We start from the raw sequence: 10,211 nt of genomic DNA, 5'->3' as shown, positions 1-10,211 counted from the left end.
ATAAATATGCATTTTTAATTCATAAAAATGATGTTAGTTTTGAAATCAAGCTATTTCTTCTTTGTTAATGATAAGCTCAGAAAATGCTCGCCCAAGAGATAGAAAGTAGGAAAAAAACCAAGGTGGATTTATGTGTAAGTACATAATCTTTGCAAACGTTATCGACAAAAACAGTCTGAGAAAGGTGACAGTTGAGGCCATTACCTTATTTTTCTCCTTCTCAAGGGAAGATTCAATTACCTTGTGAGTGAGAAGAAAGACAAATCTTAAATCTTGAGGAAGGATAGATCCTTTTTCAGCCCACAGTTCCTGTTAATGGAGTGTCATTGTTTATTGAATGAAAAACCACGAAGCAAGAAATCTCTAGGCTACAGGAATGCCTCTGCTTGTTTTAATTTATATTCAAATTTTAAACAGCTTCATCGTGGTATAATTGACACACAATAAGCTGCACATATTTACAGTGTACAATATATTAAGTTTTGACGTCCATCACCACAATCAGGATGATGAACATGTGTAATGTTTCCTTGTGCCCCTGATATTTTCCATAGTTTTAAGTAAGTGGAATAATATGGTATGTACTCTTTTTTGTCTAGTATCTTTCACTCAGCACAATTATTTTGAGATTAATCCATGGTGTTGTGTGTCTCAGTTATTCATTCCTTCTGAAGTGATTAAGGTTACATTTAAAATTCAATAATATTGAATGAAGAAAAGAAAAATTAAAGGAAATTCAGAGTCTCAGGTTCAAAAACTATGTCTTGTTCTTCCTAAAGAATGTGGTGGTGGGGCAGTGTATCCTTGATCACCTGCTTATGCCTGTCCAAAAAATAAACTGCGTGAGAGTGTTCCTCAGTAACAGATGCTGAAACACCTGCGATGTACACAGTGAGTAAGTCAATGGGATGGGCAAGGAAGAAGAAGCACTTTCCTGTTCATTCCCATTTGTTTCTTTATTTTTAAAAGATTTTATTTATTTATTTGAGAGAGAGAGCATGAGGGGGCTAGGGACAGAGGGAGATGGAGGGACAAGCGGACTCCCTGCTGAGCCTGAGATCATGACCAAGCCAAAGTCAGCCACTTAACCGATTGAGCTACAGAGGTACCCCAAGTTTATTCCTGTTTGTAACCACACATGCCCACTTCTGCCCACCTCAATATAAAAGATTTGGATAGAGACGCCTGGATGGCTCAGTCGGTTAAGTGGCTGCCTTCAGCTCAGGTTGTGATCCTGCAGTCCTGGGACCAAGTCCGGCATCGGCATCAGGCTCTCAGCTCAGCGGGGAGTCTTCTTCTCCCTCTTCCCCTCCCTCCCCGCTCATGCTCTCTCTCTCTCTCTCAAATAAATAAAATCTTTAAGAAAAGTAAAAGATTTGGGTATATCTATGAGGTATGACTGGTTCCTAAAATTTCAGGACTGCAGTATTATAACAGGTGGTAAACCACTTCATTGCTACCTCAGTTTCCCCAGTCTCTAAATTGGTTTAAGTATGTTATCCACGTGCCCTACACCAATGGGGATACCTTTTAAGAGGACAGCATTTGAAGCAATGAAAAATAACAACCAGGGCTGACAGTAACTATTTTACTAACAACTGTTTTGAAATCAGAAGGAAAAGTAATAAGAATAACAGGAGTCCTCAACTATAAATAGGTGATTTCTGAATATTTGGAACTAAAAACAGTTTCCTATAGAAATACATCGTAATTGTAGTAAAGAGAGAACATATCCTGGGCATGTCACAGCCTGTCCTAAATAAGGTGGGGAGGGGACGAGAACGCTAGTAAAAGGCAAGTGAAAGGTGGTTCACATATGATGGAAACTCCCAGGTTTGCTTTGGCCACCTTGTGCGGCAAGGACCGCCGGCGCCCCAGAACTACAATTCCCAGAATGCCACGGTGCAGGCTCCTCGGCGGATGCAGTCTGGAGCTCCCGGTACTACAGGTTCGGCTGCTGGGGGACACTGGACCCTCTGCGCTCATGGCTTCCCCAAGCAAGGCAGTTATTGTTCCCGGGAACGGAGGCGGGGATGTGGCCACGCACGGCTGGTACGGCTGGGTGAAGAAAGGGCTGGAGCAGGTAAGAGACACGAGCGGCTGCGCTGGGAAGTCAGCTTGGAGCTGGAGGGGATGGAGGGGACTGAGGACTGAAGTTTGAACGTGTGCTCACCAGCCCCTACCCCACCTCAGCACACCCCCTTTAGTACAGCCCAGTGTGTTTTCATTCCTCTCCCCGCTGCCCTGTCTCAAACACTAGAACTAGTGGTCGGAATTTTGGTGGGTAAAACTGCCTGGAAGACTTCCCTGAGGGCTCAGTCGTTAGGGTACAAGGCACCACCTCCTAGAGCCCCGTCGGTCTCCCTGCATCTGGTGCTGGTTCAGATTTGGGACTTCCCAGATAATTGTACATCTTCCTTTTCTGCTCCCTGCTTAATATTTAATATGTAAAAAAGCTAGATGTAACATATATGTAAATTATGAAGTATAATGTAATGAAAACCTGAGGCTCCATTACCAAACTAAAATCTGCAACATTAACAATACCTTCGAAGCCACACGTACCTTCCCCCCATCCTATTTCCCTACCATCCTGAAAATTTTTTCATTTGCTCCAACCGTTTTAAAAATGAACGTATTTTTGCAACCATGTGTGTATACTTTGAACAATATATAGTTTAATTTGGCTTCTTTATGAGCTTTATAAAAATGGTGACCAGCTGTAGTTGTCTTGTGCATCTTGATTTTTTTTTTAACCTCTTCCATAACCAGGCAATAGGACCGCTTCCTGGATTTCCATCCTCTAGAGCTCTAGAGTATGTTTCTAGAATAAAGTTCCAGGGTTGTGGCTGAAAACCAAGGCCAGAGCTACAATCCAAAAAGATCAGGGCTGAAGCTGTCCAAGACGGTGGGATCTCCAACTTTCTGTACCATGTTTTACCTAATCCCTGGTGCACAGTCTGTTTGACTACAGGTCAGTTTGTCTAGAACTGCATTCATTCATGATACCTCTGTAGATAATATGCCTACAGCAATAAACAGAGATGTACAAATGAGGATTCAGGTCTCTGTATATAGATACCTACAGAGCTGGCTGGATATAGAACTACAGACAGATGGAGTTTATCAGGAGGGATTGTCTGTTCATATGGCACTTAACCCACTTCATTTCATAATATAAGCAAATACTTATTGAATTGATAAAGATCATATCAGGTGTTTCATTTCTTATTAGCAAGGTATTAGTTGTAATTAAGCTCTTTATTATAGCTTTTTTTTCCCCTCATATCTTAGATACCTGGTTTCCAGTGTTTGGCTAAAAACATGCCTGACCCAAGTAAGTTTTAAACGTGTTTTTAAATAGTCTCATCTTTTGGGTTTTGATCTCGCCATTTTCCTGGTAGAGAACAGGAATATCATAGTAGAGAAGCCAAAGGGAATATATACCTAAGAATGAACGATGGCAAGTAGTTTGGGGAAAAGGGTGTAAACCAAAAAACATTCTAGAAAATTCTAATAAGGATCAAGAAAAGCACCTGGGCGGGCGCCTGGGTGGCTCAGTCGTTAAGCGTCTGCCTTCAGCTCAGGTCATGATCCCAGGATCCTGGGATTGAGTCCCACATCGGGCTCCCTGCTCGGCGGGAAGCCTGCTTCTCCCTCCCCCACTCCCCCTGCTTGTGTTCCCTCTCTCACTGTGTCTCTCTCTGTCAAATAAATAAATAAAATCTTTAAAAAAAAAAGAAAAGCAAAGCACCTGGGCTTGGTAAAATTTAATTTTCAACTTTGCAAGCAACTAGATTTTCCCTTCTAGAAGTCAACATATTTTCAGGCAAAATTTATGGGTATTTCATGTGAGACAGAGATATGATAAAACTTTACAGCACCTATAGGAGATCAGAATATTTCAAAATGTAACATTGCCACTTTTGTTCTGACTGTGCCTATGACTTGTGTCAGGAAATTCTTCTTTGGAAAGAAAGAATATATATGCATATGAATTTGAGAATGTCATCTAGAGTTTTTTTCTTAAGTTTGAAAGTTTACATTAAAACTTCAGAGTTGTATTTTTTATTATTTCCCCGGTATTTTCTTATGAGAACATGGTGAAAGATGAAAGCAAAACCAGATAGATAGATGGGCCAAAACTATGGATTTGAGTCTTTCAAACAGCAATACATAAATCGTTGGCTCTATTAAAACAGTCCCATCTCCCATTTGGTCCTGCAGTTCTTAAATTGAGAAGTGCTGAGTAGTCATCGGTTAGAAAGGTGGGACAGCATTAGACTATAAGACTGTCCCTATCAAATGACACTCTTTCTTTACCCTGAACCTTAGTTACAGCTCAAGAGAGCATCTGGCTGCCCTTCATGGAGATGGAGCTGCACTGTGATGAGAAGACTGTCATCATAGGCCACAGTTCTGGGGCCATTGCAGCCATGAGGTGCGATCCTTGCTGAATTCTCCCCCCATGTGGGCTCCAGCTGGTTTGCAGACCTCATTGCAGTTCCTTGAACATGCCAAGTATGCACCTGCCTTAGGCTTGCGCTTGCCACTGTTCTACCTGGAATACTTGTTCCTAGATACTTGCATGGCTTTCTCTAAGTCTCTCCTCGAATGTCTCTTTCCACTAAGGCCTTCTCTAGTCACTTCAAATGAAACAGCAACTTCACCCCACTGGCTCATATCCCCTTTATATCTTGGTATCCCCCTTTTTATCTATAGCACTTTTCACCACCTGATGTCCTGTTTATTTCTTGTCTCCGGCCAATAGAAATGTAAGCTCCGTGAGGGTGGGACTTTGTTCATTCTGACACTGAAACCTCAGTGCCTAGAAGAGTGTCTGGAATATGGTAGGTGCTCAGTAAATATTTGTTGGAGGGTGGAGACTGTTACCCCACCCTGCAACTCCCCCAGTCCTTAGGATTCATGGCGCTTCCCTGATGCCTTTGGTTAGAACATCATGTCCCTCCCTTTAGGCTTATAAGGCCTAGAGGATAGGATTTAGCTGATTGAGTAAGCATATTAAGGTTGGGTTTCTTCCATATTTGCTAAGCTGGATGACAAAGGAATATAGTTTTTGTGTAGCCCCTTGTCCCAAGCAGTTGCTCAGGATGTCATATGAATCGCATGTCAGAGAACTTTGCCAGATTCCATAATCTTTCTGCCACACCAGAGCTATGAGATAATGCTTCCCAGTGTGGAGCTGCAGAATTTCTGTACAGCCCTAGTGTTTATAAGCTGTTAGGGGTTGTCTGGAAAATGAAGGAATCCCTTTATGCTGAAATCTATACCAACTCAAGGCCAACTGAATTTTTCTCAGGCCATTGGCTACTAAAGGTGTGCCTTCTTTTAAAGATCCCTGAAACTTACTGCAGGATTGTCCGCAACCTTCTAAAAATTAACTTCTAAAGTTAAGGTAGGCAAGGAGAAAGTTGATGCCAAAACTATGGGGTATGAGATTGTAGGGGAACAGGATACTGATTTAGTCACAGAGGACCACCCCACAGATTACTTACTAATCACAAAGGGGACAACTGTGTCTTTACAGTGGATATCTGATAGCTGTCACCTTAGTAATCACACTTAATCTCACCAATAAAGGGAAACTGGCATTGTGTGTCTCTGATGTGATGGAGTGGGACAGACACATTGCCTATGCAGTATTCTTGCCAAAAATGTTTAACCTCTGTCTAATCATGAGGAAAACAGCCAAATTCAGTTTAGGGGATGATGTATAGGACAACTGGCTTAAACTCTGGAAAAAATGTCAATGTCATTTAAAACAAAAAATTTAAAAGTGACTAGAGAGTCATGAAAACAAAATGCAGTGATCTTTGACTGATCTAGGATTGAAAAGCAGTTTTAAAGAACATTTTTGGTAAAACTGGGGAAAAATGAATGCAGATAGTATTACCATTTCCGTGTTAAATGTACTAGCTGTAATAATGGCACTGTGGAGATATATATGAGACTACCTTGTTCTTAGGCGATACATTTTGACATGTTTAGGTGTGAAATGTGGTAAAATGAATAAATCTAGGTGCTTCTTGTTCTTCTAACTTTTCTGTAAGTTTGACATTTTTCAAAACAAATGGTTGGGCAAAAAGTTTAGCCTGAAAACAAAATACCAACCCTAAATCTTTCCTGGCACCAAGGCCTCTGGAAACTATTACTACCCCACATCTTTCCCTAGCCTAGTCTTTGCTGAGTGAGGGAACTTCATGCAAATAGCTGAGTGTCTGCTTGCCAGGCACTGTACTGGACACCAGGGTCACAAAGATCAAGAAGACTCACACCTGCCCTTAAGAAGCTGAGGTTTATTGGGGAAGATAGATATAACACGATACAAACAAGTACTACAATGCAATGTAGAGCGTGTGGCAAAAAGAAGTACATTTCGATCGTGGTACAGAATTTCTTAATGTGGTTCACAGATCACTTGTATTTGTCATCTGGGTTGGGGGAGGTGTCATGTCTTAAAATGCAGATTCCTGGGCCTTGTACCAACCCTCTGAATCAGATGCTCTGGGACTGAATCTGCAGGTTAACCAACAAAGCAATGCTGATGCATACTGAAGGTAGGTTAATAGGCACATCAAAGAGAATGATTACACTTTTTATGTTTTTTTGGAAAGGATTACCAAAGAGGTTTGGACTACCTTGAAAAATCAGTAGAAACTCATCAAATGGCCAAGGGTAAGCCATTAACCACTGGGCTTGTAGTTCTGCAGTTTCCTTCCTATTTTTCTTGTTAAACTATTTTTCTTGTTAAACTCGACAGTTAATAGCACCTGCTTTCTGTAAGCTAAATCAAATGAGTTTTCAGGGTTTTGTTTTGTTTTGACTTTTTGGCAGATTTAACATTAAGTATTAGCTGACGTAGTTATTTCTCTTTTTCCAGGTATGCAGAAACACACCAAGTATATGCTATCGTGTTAGTGTCTGCATACACCTCCGACTTGGGGGATGAAAATGAGCGGGCCAGTGGTAAGTTTGAAGGCAGAATACCAGTACAGAAAAGCCCTTTCTCTAGTCACAGGGATGCTTGTTCAGGTTAAACAGCACTGGCTTTTGGATAGGCTAAAAAAAACCTCTAGTAGCATTTGAGAAACATTTACTGCCCTTCTTTAGATATAAATTAGGCCCTTTGAGAGTTGATAGACCACTTTCTAATGCACTGAACCCTGACTTTATGAGCCATGTACTCCCCCTTCCCAAGTGGCTATGGTATCAAGCTCTACAGATTTGAAAACTAAAGGACTTCTAACACTTAGGCTCTGATTCTTTGTGTCTCTGCTAGATATTTTACAATGGCTAGAAGGGAAATTATCCATGGGTGGTAATAGGTTATATATATATTTTTTCCCATAGGATACTTCAATCGTCCCTGGCAGTGGGAGAAGATCAAAGCCAACTGCGCTCATATTGTGCAGTTTGGCTCCACTGATGATCCTTTCCTTCCCTGGAAAGAACAACAAGAAGTGGCTGATAGGTTGGAAGCCAAATTGTACAAATTCAGTGACCGTGGCCACTTTCAGAACACGGAGTTTCATGAACTGATTAGTGTGGTAAAGTCTATGCTGAAAGTGCCAGCATAGACAGGATGGGATTTCTGCTATTTTGCATTCCGGTATAGGGGTAGAGCAATTATCAGGTTATTAATAGATAAAAATTATCTGTGATCAGATTAGTGGACACATAAAACAGGTCAAATTAAGTTCTGAAAAAAACAGAAGTTCAATGTTCAAACTAAGTTACAAACAGCATTTCCATTTTCCATAGGATCTATATCTCGCAAACTGCTATGAACTAAAGCAGTATTTTTCCCATTTGAGTCAGGACATAAAGAGAGCTTAACTACCTTTATCTGTCCAAAGTGAATAAGCAGAAATGGAATCCAGGTTTCCTGATTCCCAGTCCAGGTTAAAATGAAGTAGTTTCGTGTAGGTTGTAAGAGTGGTACTCCTCTTTGAAATGAACCTTTTGTTATTTTGGGGGGAAAGAAAACACGACTAAAGGTCCAGAGTGCTGGCTTAGAGCTCAAACCACTAGCTATTTTGAGCTGGCCCAGGACATTAAACCTAGACTAGGGCCTCCATCTTTGACACCCTGCCCTGGTCCTTCATGGATCTGAGTCAGGGGTCTGCCAGGTCAGACAGGGACCGTAAGCCCAGCCTGGACATACATACATGAGCATAGCCAACCAGATCTGTGCTAGACCAGAGTGGTGGGGATTAGGGTAACATGGCGAACTCATGTCCTGTCTAAATTGTTGCCATGTGGGAAGGGGGCAGAGTGTTGCCAATTTTCTGATTTTTCAAGGAAAAAATTTCATGCAGTGGTTTTTATATTTAAGGACTATATATATGTTTGTATACACAGTTCATATGTATATGAGTTGTGTCCAATACATGTACATATGGATGATGTAAGTTGGCAACGACAGTTAAAAAAAAAATTTACAAACAGTGCAAGACACACAAAGTCCAAGCCACCCATTTGTGACCTCTGCCATTAGGATTAACTTAGCCAGGTGCTTTAAATGATTCTCTATGAAGCCTGAGAAATGAACATAATGTCAAAGGATGCAATCATGGGAACAATTTGGATTTTGTTACAAAATCTTAAGTATTTTTTAAAAGAATCTTTCCATACCTCAAATTTTGTTCTGTAAAGAATTCTACCTTTTAACTTCCATGGTCCTTTGCCTCTCTTTTAAGCCTCATTCCATGATTTTTTTTCTGATCATATTCCCTCAAAAAAATGCTTATTTCCCAACATTTTTTGGCTATTATGATCCCTAAGTATTGCCTCAAACAACTTCCAGTGACTTCATACTTGATGTTGCAGAACCTGATGTTTGCTGCAAAGATGTGAATTCCCTGTTTATGTCTAAAGGAGATTCAAAGCCATCATTTTAACCAGAAAAGTCTTGGTTTCTAAATGTGCTCAAAGAAAAAAGATAAAGACTCTCAACTTTTAATGGCAATTTCTTTGGGGAATAGGAATTTTAGATATGGTGTAGTGGGAGTCTCCTTCTTATTTTGTACACCTGAGTATTATTTGAGTTTATTATAGTGAACATGTATTACTTTTATAAATAAAAAAATTAAGATTTAGAACAACTCATTTGACACGTTAGTGAAAAGCAAATTCAATAAATCAATTGAATAATAATTTTCTTAAAGAGGTTGTTTAGCAATGATTTGATCAAGCCTATAACCAAAATTTGATTCTTTTTGATTTGGAATTAGTCATTGCTCTACTTACTCTCAGTCTTGTTTTCTGAAGTCCTTTGTCAAAAAATTACAAACTTATACAAATAACAGTTAATAATATTTTGTTGTCCTCTTCTTCCACAGAAAAGCAACAAATCTATACAATTGAGAAATAATTAATTTTGATATTCTTCATTCCTATAATTAATGTAGACCTATGACTGTTGAGTTGTGCTATCCAATATGGTAGCCAGTAACCACAGGTAGCTATAAAATTAAAAATTCAGTTCTTCATTCACACTAGCCACATTTCAAGTCTTAACAGCCACAAGTGACTAGCGGCTACCTTATTGAACAGCAGATATGGAATACTGTCATCAAAAGTTTGGGGGACAGCAGCGTCCTAGGACATGTATTTTTATTCTCCCCTTACCCACCATGTAATAATAATGGTTCAAAGTAAAAGTCACTCAACTTGAAATTACTTGTTTGACTTGTTTACTCAGTTGATCACCATAAAAATCATGGCTCCATAAAATTTACTCCTCACCAAACCAAGCTCAGAGGAGTTTTATGGAAGAATCCCACATAAACTATTCATTTAAACCACTGAATCATGGTCTCTCATGATTATTTGACTCCCAATGGATCATTATTAAGCGGAATAGAAGGGCCCTAACAGACTCCAGGGAATATCTATTCTCAGGTGACCAAAATACCTTGTACTAAATGGAAATCAACTGTAAGGATTAGGACTTCATTCACAATTTGATTTTTTGGTGTCGGGAGTCTACAGCTCCATAAACTGTGGTCACAGTTTACTTCTGGTAGGTAAATATCCATTTAACTATATAACAGAGGTGCAGTACTTTTGTCTCTTTTCTCCTTCAGTTAATATTCAGAATGAAAGACATGCTGTGGGAAAAGCATTTAAAGGGTCTCTTTATTCTGGTGAGTCAGGGAACTTTTGTGGCCTCTGACTGTAAGCTTTAA

At 39.9% G+C, this 10,211-nt stretch overlaps 1 protein-coding gene across 1 annotated transcript; it reads left to right on the top strand.

Annotated features, from left to right (window-relative positions):
- The first annotated feature begins 1,895 nt into the window (after positions 1 to 1,895).
- Positions 1,896 to 9,832, top strand: RBBP9 (RB binding protein 9, serine hydrolase). The gene is made up of 5 exons (XM_006730771.3): positions 1,896 to 2,083; positions 3,295 to 3,337; positions 4,336 to 4,441; positions 6,902 to 6,987; positions 7,372 to 9,832. Exons 1-5 carry the CDS (start codon positions 1,985 to 1,987, stop codon positions 7,596 to 7,598), a joined length of 561 nt encoding a protein of 186 aa, XP_006730834.3. The 5' UTR covers positions 1,896 to 1,984; the 3' UTR covers positions 7,599 to 9,832.
- The last annotated feature ends 379 nt before the right edge of the window (positions 9,833 to 10,211 follow it).

This window comes from Leptonychotes weddellii, chromosome 10 (assembly GCF_054177405.1).
Source record: "Leptonychotes weddellii isolate Sample4059 chromosome 10, ASM5417740v2, whole genome shotgun sequence".
Classification (NCBI taxonomy): Eukaryota; Metazoa; Chordata; class Mammalia; order Carnivora; family Phocidae; genus Leptonychotes; species Leptonychotes weddellii.
This window is presented reverse-complemented; position numbering and strand designations above follow the sequence as displayed.